The sequence below is a fragment of the Mytilus trossulus genome, chromosome 13 (assembly GCF_036588685.1).
Source record: "Mytilus trossulus isolate FHL-02 chromosome 13, PNRI_Mtr1.1.1.hap1, whole genome shotgun sequence".
NCBI lineage: Eukaryota > Metazoa > Mollusca > Bivalvia > Mytilida > Mytilidae > Mytilus > Mytilus trossulus.
The window spans coordinates 41,703,105-41,722,944 of NC_086385.1; the positions used below are offsets into that span (position 1 = coordinate 41,703,105).

The 19,840-nt window shown below is 31.4% G+C and overlaps 1 protein-coding gene across 6 annotated transcripts in view; it reads right to left on the reverse strand.

Annotated features, from left to right (window-relative positions):
- The window catches only part of LOC134695203 (uncharacterized), a 79,947-nt gene extending 70,929 nt beyond the window's left edge, over nucleotides 1–9,018 (reverse strand). For 4 of the 6 annotated variants that reach the window (XM_063556418.1, XM_063556416.1, XM_063556414.1 and 1 more), the window contains exons 1-2: nucleotides 8,856–9,003; nucleotides 2,547–4,069 (exon numbers count right to left, since the gene is read on the reverse strand). In XM_063556418.1, the coding sequence (XP_063412488.1) occupies nucleotides 2,547–3,273 (727 nt within the window). In that variant the 5' untranslated portion in view covers nucleotides 3,274–4,069; nucleotides 8,856–9,003. Of the gene's footprint in view, nucleotides 1–2,546; nucleotides 4,070–8,855 lie in introns of all 6 variants that reach the window. The other 2 variants (XM_063556417.1, XM_063556419.1) reach the window with 2 other exon arrangements.
- Nucleotides 9,019–19,840: the final 10,822 nt, after the last annotated feature.

Here is a 19,840-nt window from a genome sequence, read left to right on the forward strand (position 1 = left end):
ATATGTTTATAAGAACTTTCATAATCAAAATAAAAAGTGTTTAATTGTAAATAGCTATTTGGCGAGTACATTATTATTGGGGACCGGAAATTGTACACAAAAAATATTAAAATTCATATGCCATGAGTGTATCACCACCAAACATGATTAAATGATATTTCTTAGTTTAGAACAATCATTCAAATCAGAAACGTTTCCTTTATTATACGTATGTTAGTTGTATGTACTTGATTTTGTTTTGTTTCACAAACCTAATTCAATTGTTTTTTGGCAACACCATACACTTATAATAATTTCACGTGTTACTATGTTCCACATGTGGAGCAGGATCTAACCCTTTCAGTTATCTGCAATTACTGTTACTCTTTTAATATTTTTTTTGCCTTGGCGTTGTCAGTTTATTTTCGACTTGTGAGTTTTGAATTTCCTTGTGGTATATTTCGTCTCTCTTTTGTTCGTATATTTACAATGAATACCAGGGGGGGGGGGGGGGGGGGGGGGGGGGTGTCCAGCCATAAAAGGGGTCCTCAACCAAGGATGAAAGGGGGTCAAAATATATGTCCCAATTCAAATGCTACAACGTTGAAAAAAGGTGGGTCCAACCCCGGGACCACCTCTTTTATTCGCCTTCCTACCTGCAGTATTGACAACCAGCAATTACCAGATAATTATGAGCAAATAATCAAGTGACCATGATTATATTTAAGATTAATTAATCGAACATCTGAAGTCCATTGGCAGATATTTCATTTTAATTTCGAGTATGCTTGATTTTCATTTCAATTGAGAGAGATCGTATAGTGCATAGTGATCATTCATGCTAAGTTCTTTGAACGGAGGATATAAGTGATACTTCTAAACCGTTATTCCGATTTGGTTTATCTGAATTATACCTGATATTATTCCTATTAATATATGGTCATATCCAATGACATCATAGTGTAAGAATGTGTTAACTATTGTTTTGAAAAAGGACGGTAGGTGTTTATTTTGACAGAAAAGATTACATCTACTTGCGAAAATGTAGCATTTCACATTTATTTGATTAATTTTATCTACTATTAAATAAGAACATGTATATAATGTGCAGTAAGAGAAAGATATTAAATGTTTTCTGTTGGCAGTCAAGACGCTAATGATTTTGGAACTGAGTCAATAGCACAATGTATATGACTTCTTGGATGAAATTTGTGAATGATATTAGTATAACTTTGTGGTACTCAGAATATAATGTACGGCTTCTAATTGAATGATACAGGATTTGAATTACTTTTAACCCAAAGCTTCTATCCATTTAGGTTTTAAAACTTGAGAAAATCAAATTCACATTTTATAAAGTTTAGAAAATATCTTCCATTTTTGCACGTAGGAGCAATACAAATTATGACCATGTATATTTTTGGGGTTATTATGCAAAACTGGTATTTTTAGTAAAAGGAACTGCTACCCGTATGATCCTAGATTGTGTAGTTTTGAGAAATAAAATACAGAACACCACTGGTATACCCTTAGTATGGAAAATGCATTACGAATAATTGCGTTCTTGTATAACCATTTGACGGTTTATATAAATCATTTTAAGGAGAAAATTTTGTATATTCTATATGATATCGTGTTAATAATACTTACAAAGCTCTTACGTTATTATCTTTAATAAAGCACCCAAATTGTAAGCACTACAAAAGGGTCAATTAGCGGACCCTAACGAGCTATTCTATCAGTTTAAAGAACAGTTCAAAGTTTTTGTCCACTGATTTGTGTAACAAGTTCATATTTCAATGCTTATTTTTTTTAACAAGCAGTTAATTCAATATTAAGAGGTTAGAGTCAGTTACCTAATATTGGTTATATAATATCTTTTTTGTGATATAATAGCCTCAATGGGATATAAATTTACAGTGAAAATTTTGTTTTTGTCATCTAAGCAAAAACATCATTGAAAGGTGCAGATGATTAGATCAAACATCTTTGGTCAGAAATGTTCAAGGAAGTGAATATTATACGCTGGCACATGGTGTTGATACCTCTGAATACCACAATCCCCAAAGGGACCCAACTCATACACAATACAGTAATGTATAATATCTGCAATTTTAAATACTATCTTAAATAAAATGCAAAGTAACTTTCAATCTAATGTGTGTCCACAGTAACGGTTATGAGAGTCTTGATGAGGGGTCCTTAGTTCTGTAATCTTTAATTGTTTTGGGCCATTTTTCTCTTGCTATTCTTAATTTTATGACCTCTTTCCATTGAGTTTTAGCCCCCTTTTGTTTTGTTTTCTTTGTTTGTGTCTATTTTTCATATTATGGGCCTATATTCTGTATGTTTTATTCAATATTCTTTAGTCTGTGTCTTTGGGTTATTCAAATGTATTTACTGAAGCCTGATTTTTTTCAGCTTTCTCCTAACGCAACACTAATTGTCAATACTGAAAATAAAAAAAGAATAGAAACAGAAAAGAAAAGGAAAACTTCTTGTTCGCAAAGAGGAGACATTGGTTGCTTCTTCTCCCGACATCGCCTAACCAAAAAAATAGTACTCACCACTTCCGCATCCGGTATCTACCACTTTACACTGGGACCCTCTATCAGAGCTAATGCACAGAGCCTCACCACACGGGTTTCTGGCCGCACAAGCTTCAGGTCGACGATTATCTACGTTTAGGCTGTCGAGCATCTCTCCTCGAACAGGCTTACAGGTGCAGTTGTAATAAAGAACGTTTCGGATGTCACCTCGGAAAACGTTTTTAAACATAACAGATGGCAGTGCCAAGTATCTAAGCTTCGTTCGGAAGTGATCCTGCGGAAGACCTCCAAAGAATACATCGTTGTTTTCAGGGATGTGAGCAAAATGAATATCTTCGTCTAATGATATCCTACTATCGGAATTCTGATCCACGGTCAGAATGGTCTCAAGACGGTTTCTCTGAACTTTGACAGTATGCCAACGATTGTCGTTTAGCCCAGGTCCGAGCTTGATGTTGATACTGCCGTCCATCTTATCATCAATTTTGTACGTTAATACCACACTCCCCCCTTCTAGTACGACCATAAAGAAATTATTTGTTACGTTGTCGCCTTTGTCGTCCGTATACATGAGGAGGGAATCAGCTTGATCCGTTCTGAATTCGAAAGCAATGGAAGCATTGACACAGGCATTCCATTTTGGGAATCGAGTATAAGAGTTTTTCTGACCGTTCATGCCGAAAGAGTCGGAAGGGACTGCAAAAAGCAGTGTCCCTAATAAGCAATAAAGAGGAACAAACCCCATATTTGGAAAATCAATGTAGTTTTGGATTTCTAAATTTAAATGGATTTCATTATATAATCAAAAACAAACGAAACTTTCACAAATGATCAATTAAAAAGATCGCTACAGACTATCGAATCGTTTACATAAACAACAAATTTAATGAAGTTTAAATGTTTACGTGTAAGCCTAAAGATTAAATAAACTAGTTCTCTTATCACGTAATCTCAAAAGTTTTGGTTTTGTTACCTCAAGTTGTCCAATTGAGTATGTATTTCCTTTTATTGTAGTAAAAATCTTTGATTTAATTCACTAGATAATTTGCATATGAACTCCAAGGTTCCTTATTTGAATTGATTTGCACTTGATGGTATTATTCCGAAATTCTTATAATATCATATAACTTCAGCTTCACATATGTACTCCAAGGTTCCGTATTTGAATTGATTTGCACTTGACGGTATTAATCCGAAATTCTTATACTACAGTCTGGTCTCCTATGAATCCAGCTTCACATAATAAATCCAGGCTACTGTCAAGTAAATTTATGCACCGGTCCTCTAATACAGTAAAATGTAAATGTCACCCACGCTATACAATGCTGTAATACACACAGTAGTGAGAAGTATTAAATCTCTCAATAAATAAATCTGTACAATAGTTTATGTATGAATGAATCAGTATTTACCAATCAAAACAGGAATGTGGGTCTCACTAAACACTATTCGGACGTACCTCTTGGGTTATGCTTCATTGAAAAGCAATGAAAATATATCCGTTCCGCTAGCTTCTCCTCCAATACACTGAGTAGTCTAACCTACGAAAAACAGTAAGAAATTTAAATTTGAATGGTAAAGAAGGCTGACTTTAAATGTTTAAAAACCCGTCACGGTATGGCTTTTAAATGCCCATAAAATTCGTATAGTAGTGCAATTATAGATTTTTGACTTACCTTGTTCTAAACACCGGTAGTTGTGTATTATGCATATGCACTGAAAGGTAATTGTTTGTCTAGAAATTTATGTAATACAAAAAACCTTTGATTTATGCCGCAGGATGACAGCGTTGTCTATTAAAATCACAAGATTTGACATGATAAAAGATTTTATAAAGAAATTGGGATTGATATTATAGGTGTATTACAAAAATGTCTGATTATTCACTGAATTTAATAACTAACAAATACGTGTATCAAAGTAAATACAACAAGCAACTTGAACTTTTATGCAAATTTATTTTATTGTATTGTTTTTTGTCAATTTATGTTATAAATCATGCTCCATATTAATTCTTGTTTTGATTTGACATTCATACATAATCAGGATCTTTATAAAAAGGCAAATTTTAGCTTGAAGTTCATAGAAAGAGAAAGTAACGTTTTTATAAATTTTGTGCTTCTAGATTTCCATTTACCACACAGGAGCGCTCTAACCTTTGAGATTGCAAACCAAGGCTAATATATACTTAAAGACTTGAGGAAATATTCGACTAAAGGGATAGAAAAAGAAAAGAAAGAAAGCCACACAAAGCCAGTTTTAAGACTTTTCTTACGCCCATCTTTCTGTTGACGGAATAATCATAGTCATGTATAAAAAGAGGGTTCGATCAAAGTTTTTGCAAGTAGGAGAACACTGATAAAAAATTCCCGTCGACAACTTCAGAACATAATTCTGTAGAAAAAGGTGCATATATATTTAATATAACTGAGACATTGGAAAGTAAATAAAATTGGCTTGTTGTTCAAAGTTGACCATTAAATGATAAGTTATAACGCATTTGTCAAGAGAAAACATTCTAGTATCGCTTCGTATATTTATATTATAAATGCATATTTGTATTTTTGTGCTTGTTAGCAGGATTTATACATGACTTGCTATGTAGATTACACATGTAAAATACATACAATTAACATTAAAATGTACTCTAAAATTCAAATAAACTTTCACTGGCTCATCAATCAACAGCAAGTACGACCTTAAATGAAAAAAATGTTCTAGTTTATGCTGGCACATGTTTTATAATCTAAAATACACATGTACCGGGGCACCTCAATCTTGCTTTTCTTGAAAATGGAAAAGAGGTTCGGAGTTTACAGAGAAAACAAAATATTTACGGCCTATATATAGGTGTGATACCATCATTGATTAACTGTTAAATTTACATATTTTTTTTAAAAAATTGTACAGAAGTTATCTTTGTTTCAAAAAGTTCTTGGCACGAGTTAAGGTTATCTTATCCCGTACTGTAGTCAAAATGTCAAATAATATTTCAATGCATATAAGATAATAAGTTAATAACCATCAGACGTAGTATGATTCGGTGGTATTACAACTAAATACGGACATAATTTCCAAATTCGAAATGGCAACACACAGTACAAAAAACCCATTTATATGGAGACGATAAAAGCATGCACAGTCGTTGGTCTCGTTGTGTATTGCGTATTGACATAAAACGAGAGAACTCCGATTCCTGGTCTCGAGCAAGTAAAAAAAGGATTAATATCATATTATATCACATTAGCATGTTCTTGTATTGGTATACGCATGCAGTATTTCTCACTGTTCGTAAAACACTAATTCGCATCACTCATCCAAATCATATACTTACCCTTACCTGTCTATCTGTTACCTTTACACAAATGTCTTAAGCAAAGGAATGTACTTATCAGGCGCGGATCCAGAGGGGGGGGGGGGGGGGGGTTGGGGGTTGGAACCCCCTTTTTTGGACGATCAATGCATTTGAATGGGGACATGTAATTGGAACCCCCCTTTTGTCCTGGGTTAGGAACCCCCCTTTATAAAATGGCTGGATCCGCCCTTGCTTATCATAGACTATGGTTATTGTCATGATTACTTTGATGCATTTTAGTCCAGCAGTTTCTGTGCTCATTACTTTATACTACACCGACTATAGATTAGTCATGATGGGACTATATAGAAAATTACTTGTCTTTTGAATAAATAAGATTTGAACCCTAATTCGAAGTTTTGCAACTAGAGGAGTTTTAATTCTCCTCGATCAGAGTGTTTTTTGGACGAAGCAGATGCTTTTAAAATAACATCTCGGCGAAAAACTGAAACGGGATGTTTAACTTTCATTTCCGAACTCTGAGTTTATACGCAAGTAAACAAAGAAACTTTGTTGACGGTTGAACTTTTGAAATAATAATACATTAAAAATTGCTTGTTAAACACTTTTTTAAAAAGACTAGACGCCCGCCATTGACATGTTTATTACATAAGATACCGGCGACTTGACAAACATATTTCTTACCTGTGATAAAGATTACCTGTCCTTGAATTGTGACTTTAAAACGAGAAAGTATAACGATCAATAAAGAATTCAAAATAATAACAGACTATCAACATATTGATTGTGACTTCATCGAACCATATGAGACATGTAAAAATGTTATCAGCGATGCGTAATTAAATTATCGAACTGCACATCATTATGAACGTAGAAATGATTAGATTCAGTGATGCGTGTCGGCTGGATGTTTGCAGCATTGAAGTTCCAGATCGATTACGCTACCGTCTGTCTGGTTTCAAAAGGTCCAAAGTCGGGAATTATACATTTGCTTTGTAGTTGGTTCTACCGGGCTTTGCAGTTTATAAAGCATACTAGAAGACTTTACCTCACGAGGGATAATATTAATGATATTGCTGGTGTAACAAACGTAAAACATGTAATAACATACCGTATGAAACACTTCCACGACTTATTGAAACAACTGTTACATAAAAGAATATATGTATTAACATATCCATATCGATTATTGTATTTATAACATTATTTTTCTTACAACATCAAGAACGATAAACATTCAATATTTTCAGAGGTATATAAATACAAAATTGAGAATGGAAATGGGGAATATGTCAAAGAGACAACGACCCAACCAAATGTCAGACAGTATATGTATGTCTCTGATATTTTTGCCCTATTATCATATCGTTAGCTCAATGATGTTTTCTTATTTGGTAGCTATATAAAGTTCTTGAAAAGAATGTTAGACAGTTGTTTGTCCGAAATACATTTTTCGTTTGTCTGTCCATGGAAGTATTATATTGACAATATTTCCATGGTGTGTCCAATAGTGTGCAAAATATGTCAGACATGTAAATGTTATAACAGTCAAATCAAGGATTTGTACAGTAAGTTTGTATAGTAAGACTACACAAATCCTTGGTCAAATGATTCGAAATGACTTTTCAAAAACTTTGGAACTATGGAACTTTTTGTGTGCGTCGTTATAAGGAGGTAAAACTTTAGTAAAATAATTTTTTTGTTAACATGGGAAACATTTCTTAATGGAATATTTAAGCAAACAATCAATTTATCTCTTTTCTTTAGTTAAATTGAAAAAAGGTTTGATCAAAAAGGTATGATACATTGGATATGTACGAGGTTGTCAACTATAAGTAAATTTACATTGATATACTACATTTATAAGTCTTAGATCATTGGTATTTATGCCGTATGGATCAAGCCGGACTACACAAATGATGACAAAGTTTTTTTTTCAAAGGATGATCTTTTGACCACATACTACAAAATGTACATGTATCTTTTTTGAATGGACCCATTGGGCATTTCTTGACAAATGTGACAGTAAACACAAAGGTGGAAATATATCCCTCTCTTCTCAACATAAATAAAATCAAACAATAGAAAAACGCCCATTGATGTACATTTCATTGCTACTAGGGGGGAAATTAACCATTTAGAAATTTCAAAAAGAAGTTATGAAGACTTAATTTAATAACAATGCATATAAGATAATAGCAGAATTTTTCAACAAACTTTGATCTGTCCCTTGTAGGCATTTATTTAGTGTTATAGATATAACCTTTGCTCAAAATTTTGTACTGACACCTTCGTTTCTCAAAGTTTTGTGACAATTTTGATAAATTAACATTATTGTATCTGGACATACTTTATGACGACTGAATTGTGAACAAAAACATATAAATGTAAAAATGACATTACATCGAGAGTTGTTGTAAGGGGTGTGTGTTTAATCAGTCAACCCCTTTGAATAATGTTTCCAAATTTTTAGTATAATACAAAGTCTGCTAAAGTTTTGGTTATAAAATATATATTTATTTTTAGAATAAACTATGAAAAGTGAGCAGGTTAGTATAAACATGTCAATGTGGTAAATGTTTCCAAGTATTAGTTAGAGCCAAAAAAAGTAGAAATAAATCGACAACAATACGGAGGGACGACCAGCAAGATTTGTAATTTGTAATGAGTTCTAAATAGTTAATGTAAAAAACAAATTTCATGAAAAGAAAAACTTGAATTAAAATCACCAAAGTACCAAAATGCGTTAACCAAATGAACATGTGTAAAATAGATAATCAATTCTCTTTCTAGGGTACGAAGTTGATAAATTCCGACAGAAATTGATCCTACAAAAAATATTTAATAAAATTGAGAATGGAAAAGGGCGTAATTCAGCTGGCCCCTAAACATGTCTTTTTTTAAAGAAAAATACATAGCGAAAATCTCAAGTGACGAAAACAGGCGTATATGCATTCTATTTATGTTATCAAAGTAACCTATCTTTAACACTACTTATCATAACAACTTACCATATGTATATCACATTTACTTCAGTGCGAATAGTACATTCCAAAAGTCACTCATAAAAAACGATGTTTATCAAATAACGACACTTGTTTTCCCGCCTAAAGAATTCAACTTATCTAATAATCACACATCAGTTTGAAAAAGTGGTAAATTGCGGAAATATTTGTTTAACGATTTATGAAATATACAGACGATTGCAATGCGTGCACAAAATGCACAGTTGCACGTGAATAGAGTGACAAAAACGTCTGCTTGTTCTGCAAGTTGTCGAACAATCAATGTTTTCGTAGTTAACTGTGAAACACTTTGCACAGTAGGGGATAATGCTCAGGGGATAATTGCTTCCAGATGGGACATATGTACTAATCAAAATTCTTACTGATAATTTCATAGGGTAATGATAATCGCGGCGACTGTCTTTGGAAATGTGATATGTTGCCCGAGGACGTAGATCCGTGTTCACAGTGGAAATCGGAAATCTGTTTGTATCTATTTATAAATTGAACTATTAGATAACATTTATATTGTTTATTGGTCGTTAAAGTACTTTTCTCAGCTTTCAATATGAATGCTATCCTTTTTAGGAAAGAAACCTTCTTTTAGACAAACAAATACAGGTTTGTAGAGAATTAATAGAATACTTTTTAGAGAAAATGTTATATATATGAATATGAAGAGTTTGATGAAAAAAAACCAAAAAACGTACGACCTCTTTAGGCGTAAACAGCTTCATTTATGTTTCTTGTTTTTCAAAAACTTTATTAATAATGCTAAAATGTTTTATTTTTTAAAATCTTATAACATTTGTTCATAGTTTGGTTCAAGTTATCGGTGTTTATGATAAATATAGAAGATGTGGTATGAGTGCCAATAAGATAACTCTTCATCCAAGCGCAGTCACAACTTATAAAAAGTAAACCATTACATTAGGTCAAAGTGCAGTCTTTGTCTGAACCTTTTAATATTGATATGGTTATATTTATAAATTACAAAATTGAGAATTTATGAAATACTCAGGCTTTTCTACCTCAGGCAAAGATTACTTTAGCTGGATTTGGCAAAACTTTTAGGAATTTTGGTCCTCAATGCTCTTCAACTTCGTACTTTATTTGGCTTTTTTTTTTTACCTTTTTGGGATTCGAGCGTCACTGATGAGTCTATTGTAGACGAAACGCGCGTCTGTCGTATATACAAAATTTAGTCCTGATATCTTTGATGAGTTTATTTAACATAATAAGATAAAACAAGGACGTTGTTTCTGATTAAGTTTATCATTGCCATAATTTGTACGACTGCATGTCTTAAAATAACACTGATACCCAGATTATATAAGTGTACTCGAAGTTATTTCGGATTTTACAATCTATTTTGAGCGAAAAATATTTGCAATCCCCTTATTTGCATCTTTAGGCTAAAGAGGACAGTAGGTAATGTTAGGATGAAGTTTTCAAATTGTGAGAAAAACCTCAAGATGCTTAATTGGCCATTTCAGAATCTAAAGAATCATGGGTAATCTCATTGTTCGTACACCAAAACGAACATAACGTTACGTCATTGGTTGAATTTTCATAGTTTAGTACGTTTTAAACCAATCACAACGTTTTGGTTTACGTTTTTGAAAATATTACCCAGAATGCATTAGATTTTGAATAGGCGACTTTTATCATACAGAGGAAGAACGTTTGTGTCAAAATATGGATCTTACAATACGATTTGAGTAAAAAGCCAAACATTTGTAATTACTCAATCAAGTTTACTCATTTGTATCTTTAGGTCAAAGAGGACAGTGCTTAATGTTAGGTCAAAGTTTACAAAATTGTAAAAAAAATACAAAGCTTGATTTTCTATCAAGTAGAGAAAGAAGATTTATGTCAATATATGGATATTTTTAAAAAGTCTGTAAAACTTCCACAATCATCCACAGATTGTACACGACATGTACAATCAAGGGGTACACTTTTTTTTAATTGTAAGAAAACACATTAAATGATACCACCTTATAGTCGTACACTATGAACCTAGCTTTTTCATCTTTTTGAGCAGTTTTTGTCAAGGACGAGAATTTCTTACCACAAGATCAAAAGAAAACTCATAGAAAAATAAGACACCGAACTATTGAAACATTTCTCCACCTGTTCTATCCAATTATTTTTCTCTTAATTGTCTTCATGTATGTAAAATACTTTGCAAGATAAGTTGTTCGAGATTAATTACATAAACTAGAGACATTTTTGGATATATGGAAGATGATCATATCAGCAATGACGAACTTTGAAGTATTTGTTTCATACTGGTAAACCTCTATTTCGAAGATTTCAGAAGTTACAAGTTAAATTAAACAGTTGACGTAATGTTTTCTGGGAATAATTATATAACTAAAGTCTTGTCTGAATATGAAAATCGTAATTAATGTTTGATTCTAATTTTCAGTTCGGATATATATTTTGCACGTCATAGTCTAAGGGGGATAACTCAAAAGAAAAAACATAATCATATTTTTTTTAAATGTTTTGTTTATATAACAGTTACTGTAAAACTTCGGAAAAATAAAACTTTATATATAATTTAAAGCTACAAAAACCTTTCGGTGTTCATTCAAAACATTAAAATAAAATCACTGATATACAAAAAAAGTCTTTTTTGTGTTGTGTTATATCTATAGAAGGTAACAGTGTTTAGATCAGTTAAAGGTAGGCTATATGTGAATTTTATTTTCTACTAGATTGGCGCACGTTGTTGTTGTTAAGGGTTATATTTTGATGTATGATAACCATAAACGTTTCACGAACTATTTTTCTTCAGTAAAATTTTCAGTTATCTCGTAGTCATATATGTCGACGTCATCACGTGATTAATGTTTTACAGTTTGTTAAAAATCCGCTTCATATGTCGGTGTTAAACAAAACAGTGTTCTTTTATACGAAATATTTGCCACAAGAAGTAATCCGACATTAAATCATATGAAACTAGAGCTGATATATGTAAGATTAATTTTACACCATTTTCTCTATTCTTTGCTTCTTTAACCCATTATTTTTAATTTAAGACCTTTTTGCTATATTCTTTTTTTTTTACCCTTTAACCCTTTTACTCTTTTCTTTGCTTATTTAACCCATTATTATTAATTTCATTCCCTTTTAATAGATGTTCTTTGCTTGTTTAACCCAGTATTCTTAAGTTGAGACCCTTTTACTCTATTCTTTGCTTGTTTAACATTCATTATTCTTTATCCTATACAATTTATCACCAATCATTATCTCTCCTTTCAAATTGTTTGCCTAATTTTCTTTATTCTTCTTTTCTTAGAATTGAGAATAGAATCAGAGAATGTGTTAAAAGGACAGCAACCCGACCAAAGAGCAGACAACAGCACAATACAACCAATTGGTCTTCAATAAAGAGAGAAAGTCACACACACGCAGGCGGGCATCAACTATCCCATAATTATTTCAGCGAAAATGGACATCACACTAAACTAAAACAAGACATATAAATGAAAAACAGAAAAATACAAGACGGCCACTGATTTGAGACAAGTGAAAAATGCGGCCATATTAAACATGTTTTTTTTTTAGATCTCCCCCTCCGCCTATATACCTATAGATAAAAGTAAATAAAACCCAATACACTGTAATACGCACAGTAAAACACGGTTTAAAAGAATCTTAGGCCGGTGTCAGAATATAGGTAACTGAAGAAAATTTATCAAAATGACGATGATACATCAATCAACAAAGGACTACTATAGCTGTTACTGACACCCAAGGACCAAGCCTCTAATAAACTGATTTAGTCTAAAAAATTTTAATTCTTTATTTAGATTAAAAAAAAAGAAGTTGTGGTATTATTGCCAACGATACAGCTCTTCACAAGAGATCAAATGACAAATTATCAACTATAATACGTCACTGTATGGACTTTAAAAATGAGAAAACCCATACCATATAGTCGGCTATAAAATGCAACGAAACGACACAATTCAAACGAGAAAACTATCTTAATTCATGTACAAAAATGAACGAAAAGCAAGTACTTGTATATCACATAGCAACAACGACAACCAATGAATTACAGACTCCTACCTTGGGACAAGCGCAAATATACATAATGTGGCTGGGTAAAACAGGTAAGCTGGATCCCGACCCTTCCCTAACCCGGGAAAGTGTTGTAACAGTACAACATAAGAACGCACTTTAAAAATCAGTTAAAAAAAAAAAGACTAAACTCCTCAGATGAATACAATTAGAAATACATTTAACAAAAACACAGAGTGGATGTGGCAGGGTACTTATACATCCAAACAAAAAAAAGACAATAATTACCGATCTGAGAGTACTAGCGGTTACTGACAGCTACATGTAGTTCAAAGTCAATTACAACTAAAGAAATATCTTGCATCTTAGACTAAATCATAATTCAGTACACGTCCAACATCTAATGAATATAGTTTAAAGACGCCATAAACAGTAGGAGAAAAAACAAATTAAAATTCAAATATATTGTATTGTTGATTAAAGCGCCCACAAGGAGCAGAAACATGACCTTAATTTGTGCAATGCCATGATATAGGTATCAACAACTTGTCTTGATATGCACGTAAAACTTGACACCGAATGTTCTCTTGTCTTGATTTGAATGTAACATTTTCGACTGGATGTTATCTTGTCTTGATATAGATATAAGAAGGTGTTGTATTACTACCAACGAGACAGATCTCCATCCAAGTCACAATTTATAAAAGTAAACCATTAAAGGTCAAAGTACAGTCTTCAACACGGAGCCTTGGCTCACACTACACAGCAAGCTATAAAGAGCATCTTATGCATGTAAAACTTGCCACTGGATGTTATGTTGTATTGATATGCATGTAATACTTGCCACTGGATGTTTTCTTGTCTCAATATGCTGTAATAATTGTCATTGGATGTTAGCTTGGCTTGATATAAATGTAATACATGCCACTGGGTGTTATCTTTTCTTAATATGCATTATACTTGCCATCGGATATTAAACAGCTATCCATATTAACACATCTTAACAATAGAAGTCTTTTGATATCGCACAACTAATACCTGACATAATTTATATAGTTGGCAAAATTCGTTAGATAAATGTATCTGAATTTAAAGGCAAATTGCACCATAGAAGTATAAAGTTTAACATGAATTCCGAAAAAAAAACAGTTCTTCAAAAACTTACGATGTCTTCTTACCCTTGAATATTAGATGTTGGACCACAAAAATATTGTAACAACAAAGTAACTAAAAGTTAAAGAAACATTTGATTGTCTGCTCTTTGGTCGGGTTGTTGTCTCTTTAAACATTCTCCATTTCCATTCTCAATTTTACTTATTGCAAATCAAAACGATAGATACATTATCATCAGATATGGTCTGTGTAACACTTATCAATTCAAAGTTTTAAAAAGTTTTGAAATTTTAGATTTTTGGAATTTTGATCAAAGTTTTAAAATATCAAAATTCCAAATTGTGTAAAAGTTTTGAAATTTTGAAATTTTAACCAAATAATAAAAATATTTAAATTTTAAATTTCGTTTTTAAATTTGATAGTTTAGAAATTTGATCAAACTTTAAAAATATTAAACCTTACGTTAAATTTTGATTATTTCACTTTTTGAAAGTTTGATTTTTTAAGTTTTTGATTAAGATATCAAAAATAGAAAAGGGACGAAAAGAGGGGTACCTGTAAACTTCAAAACGAAAAAAAAAGCGGAACGAAACGAAACAAAATGAAATAAAATAAACTGATACTTAAAAGTTTATAAAATAAAACCACAGGCAGACAGTTGTAGGCGGTGAAAAAATGGATGACAAAATAAATATTTCTTAAAAGATGAAAATTTATTTAAAAACAAGACGCACAGCTCTGATAATGATCATTTTATTTGCTGGTTGTTCCAGCACCCATTTGTATTATCTCATTTGATTTCACATTTTTCTGTTTTGCTCTACGACTTCTTACTTTCTGCAATCATGTCAGATGGATATATCATTCCATGTACATTCTGAACGATCATCTTTAACGTTTTAATCAACTATTTCTGTTCTTTATAAATTGTTGGCCTTAGAAATTCAGCTCTGAGCATTCCTGAAGAAAATATATTGCCTTTTATCACTGATTTCAGTTCTAAGTATTGGTACGGTTGGAATAGTGAATTCATGGTGTCACAATGAACGTGCATGTGCTATTCTTGAATAGTGAAGGTTTTTGATATATTTTTTAATCATTCATATCATATCAACGTATACCATAAACATTATTTTGAACCTTCATATTTATGTAATAGTTGCTGATGTACATTAAGCGTTCATCTATCCATTTGTAGGTGTTAGCATTTTGAAAACTGAAAATTATTTTCAAAAGTTTATATTAGCGATACATGGTAATCTTTTGAGAATCTGATATATAAATATTGTCACTTAGGTGACACTTTTTTTACTTTGATACTTCCACGTGGGGCTTCAAGAAAGGTACATAAAAAATATGCTTATCCCCAATTTATGAGGGAAAAAAATCTGTGCAATCAGAGGACAGTATATATAGTGTTAAATTTTGAACCAAATAATTTGATTAATAGCAATGAAAAACTTAATAAAATTGTTAGCGCTTAGCTCGATTTTTTTTCTTCACTTCGACAAAACAACCATATTCCCACTTTTGAAGTTAAATATGATTGCTCCCTTAGTACGGGGCGCCGAATGGGACTCTTGTGGTTTTGTACAAAATTCAATTCTGTCATAACAAAATCATTTTTGTCTTACAAAACTATGTGCTACAGACTTGTTTTGAGAGAACTTCAATTTTGTGATTACAAAATTCATTTGTGTAGACAAAATTCATTTTTGTAGACAAAATTCATATTTGTCATGACAAAAGTCAATTTTGTCTTAAAGGTATGCAAATATAAACATATTTGCATACAAAATTGACTTTTGTTACCTGATATGGAAATTAAATCACAAAAGTCAATTGTGTACGGTAAGATTCAATTTTGTGAGACAAAATTGACTTTTGTGAAACAAAATTAACTTTTGTGAGACAAAATTGACTTTTGTGAGACAAAATTGACTTTTGTGAGACAAAATTGACTTTTGTGAGACAAAATTCAATTTTGTCATTTTTGTTGAGACAAAATTCAATTTTGTCATTTTTGTTGAGACAAAATTCAATTTTGTCATTTTGGTTGAGACAAAAGTCAATTTTGTTAATTTTGTTGAGACAAAAGTCAATTTTGTAAATTTTGTTGAGACAAAAGTCAATTTTGTTAATTTTGTTGAGACAAAAGTCAATTTTGTCAATTTTGTTGAGACAAAAGTCAATTTTGTCAATTTTGTTGAGACAAAAGTCAATTTTGTGACGACAAAATTCATTTTTGTGATGACAAAATTCAATTTTGTAACAACAAAATTGACTTTTATGAGACAAAATTGACTTTCGTGAGACAAAATTGACTTTCGTGAGACAAAAATCAATTTTGTTGAGACAAAATTCAATTTTGTTAATTTTGTTGAGACAAAATTCAATTTTGTTGAGACAAAATTCAATTTTGTTGAGACAAAATTCAATTTTGTCAATTTTGTTGAGACAAAATTCAATTTTGTCAATTTTGTTGAGACAAAATTCAATTTTGTCAATTTTGTTGAGACAAAATTCAATTTTGTCAATTTTGTTGAGACAAAAGTCAATTTTGTCAATTTTGTTGAGACAAAAGTAAATTTTGTGTAACAAAAGTCAATTTTGTGTAACAAAAGTAATTTTTGTGTAACAAAAGTCAATTTTGTGTAACAAAAGTCAATTTTGTGTAACAAAAGTCGATTTTGTATGCAAATTAGTTCACAGAAACCAAACTAAACTAATTTAAATACAAAATTGACTTTTGTCGCTCAATTTTCAAATTAGGTAACAAAAGTCAAGTCTGTGTAACAAAAATGAATTTTGTCATGACAAAAGTGACTTTTGTCCGCTGATAGATAATTTTGTATGACAAAATTTCAAATTTGTAGTATGATACAAATTTTGTTAAACTGAACTCATTTTTGTTGAACAAAAGTCACTTTTGTCCGTACAAAATTGAATTTTGAGTACAAAACCACAAGAGTCCCATTCGGCGCCCCGTACTTAGAACATGTTTGACTGATGCTTGTAAAAGTATATGCATTTCTCATATACGTAGCTCCATTATGGGGCCTTCAACCAATTACTGTTTTTAAATTGCAAATAAAAGGAAAAGGGATATCATTGTTCCGTATTTGTTATTTGTGTATTGTTAACGGCATTTTTACGTTATCGTACCAGCAAATTAAAAGAACACAGGTAAGTCTAGTCAGAAAGGGGGCGTGTGAAGAGAGTACTACGCTGACGCATGATGGATTTTTCCATTTTTGGCCATGCACAAATGTTGCTCTCGAAAAACCAGTACAATGTAAATCTCTGAATTTTAAGGAAAGCATTCACCAAAGGAACGCTGAAAACTGAGTATTTGAAAGTCAAGAACATTTTTTATATATAGATTAGACCGTTGATTTTCCCGTTTGATTAGGGCTATTTAGAGCTTTTTGTTCGGTGTGAGCAAAAGCTCCGTGTTGAAGGCCGTACATAGACCTATAATGGTTTACTTTTATTATCTAATTGTTATTTGGATTGAGAGTTGTCTCATTGGGACTCACACCACTTCTTCTTATATATATAAGAACCATGGCAATATATTATCGTCATGCAATCGATAATAAAGAAAACAAAACGTTCAAAGATGCATGTGACCGAAGCGCTTTTTCTGGGTCCACCTTCATCAGGAACGTCAACAAGGTGAATAGTACTATTTGGCCTACTGCGAGTTGGTCAGTTTTCTCTGAAAATTCTAAATGTTGGGTACACCAAATAGCTCTGAATTATTTATCTCAAACGCTAACCTTATATTAAAGAATTGGATGCCGATTAAATAGGTTAACATACATTTTTTAATAGATGCATATGAATATGTTTTAAATAAATAAATGAATAAGCTTTATTTAGAGGCGGCATGGTATATAAAACATAGACAAACATAAGCTCTAATGAGCTTTTAACCGACATAATGAGCTTTTAACCAATTATTTTTTTATTATTTATTTTATACGGACCCAGATATGCATGGGACAAGCATGATGAATTATTCTTATGAAATTTTTTGACATAAAGCGATAATCAACAACAAGTACTACGGGGCGCCGAATGGGACTCTTGTGGTTTTGTACTCAAAATTCAATTTTGTACGGACAAAAGTGACTTTTGTTCAACAAAAATGAGTTCAGTTTAACAAAATTTGTATCATACTACAAATTTAAAATTTTGTCATACACAATTATCTATCAGTGGACAAAAGTCACTTTTGTAATGACAAAATTCATTTTTGTTACACAGAATTGACTTTTGTTACCTAATTTGAAAATTGAGCGACAAAAGTCAATTTTGTATTCAAATTAGTTTAGTTTGGTTTCTGTGAACTAATTTGCATATTAAATCGACTTTTGTTACACAAAATTGACTTTTGTTACACAAAATTGACTTTTGTTACACAAAATTGACTTTTGTTACACAAAATTGACTTTTGTGAGACAAATTTTACAAAATTGATCAATGTGATCAACAAAATTGACAAAATTGATTTTTGTGAGACAAAATTGACCAATGTGAGACAAAAATGACTTTTGTCTCAACAAAATTAACAAAATTGAATTTTGTCTCATCAAAATTGACAAAATTGACCAATGTGATCAACAAAATTGACAAAATTGACCAATGTGAGACAAAATTGACTTTTGTCTCAACAAAATTGAATTTTGTCTCAACAAAATTGACAAAATTGAATTTTGTCTCAACAAAATTGATTTTTGTCTCACGAAAGCTAATTTTGTCTCACGAAAGTCAATTTTGTCTCATAAAAGTTAATTTTGTTGTTACAAAATTGAATTTTGTCGTCACAAAAATGAATTTTGTCGTCATAAATTGACTTTTGTCTCAACAAAATTGACAAAATTAACAAAATTTACTTTTGTCACAACAAAATTGACAAAATTAATTTTTGTCTCAACAAAAATGACAAAATTTACTTTTGTCTCAACAAAATTAACAAAATTGACTTTTGTCTCAACAAAAATGACAAAATTGAATTTTGTCTCACAAAATTGAATTTTGTCTCACAAAAGTCAATTTTGTCTCACAAAAGTCAATTTTGTCTCACAAAAGTCAATTTTGTCTCACAAAAGTTAATTTTGTTTCACAAAAGTCAATTTTGTCTCACAAAATTGAATCTTACCTCACACAATAGACTTTTGTGATTTAATTTCCATATCAGGTAACAAAAGTCAATTTTGTATGCAAATATGTTTATATTTGCACATATTTGCATACCTTTTAGACAAAATTGACTTTTGTCATGACAAATATGAATTTTGTCTACAAAAATGAACATTTGTCATGACAAAAATGAACATTTGTCATGACAAAAATGAATTTTGTCTACACAAATGAATTTTGTAATTAACAAAATTGAAGTTCTCACAAAACAAGTCTGTAGCACATAGCTTTGTAAGACAAAAATGATTTTGTTATGACAGAATTGAATTTTGTACAAAACCACAAGAGTCCCATTCGGCGCCCCGTAATACGGGGCGCCGAATGGGACTCTTGTGGTTTTGTACTCAAAATTCAATTTTGTACGGACAAAAGTGACTTTTGTTCAACAAAAATGAGTTCAGTTTAACAAAATTTGTATCATACTACAAATTTAAAATTTTGTCATACACAATTATCTATCAGTGGACAAAAGTCACTTTTGTAATGACAAAATTCATTTTTGTTACACAGAATTGACTTTTGTTACCTAATTTGAAAATTGAGCGACAAAAGTCAATTTTGTATTCAAATTAGTTTAGTTTGGTTTCTGTGAACTAATTTGCATATTAAATCGACTTTTGTTACACAAAATT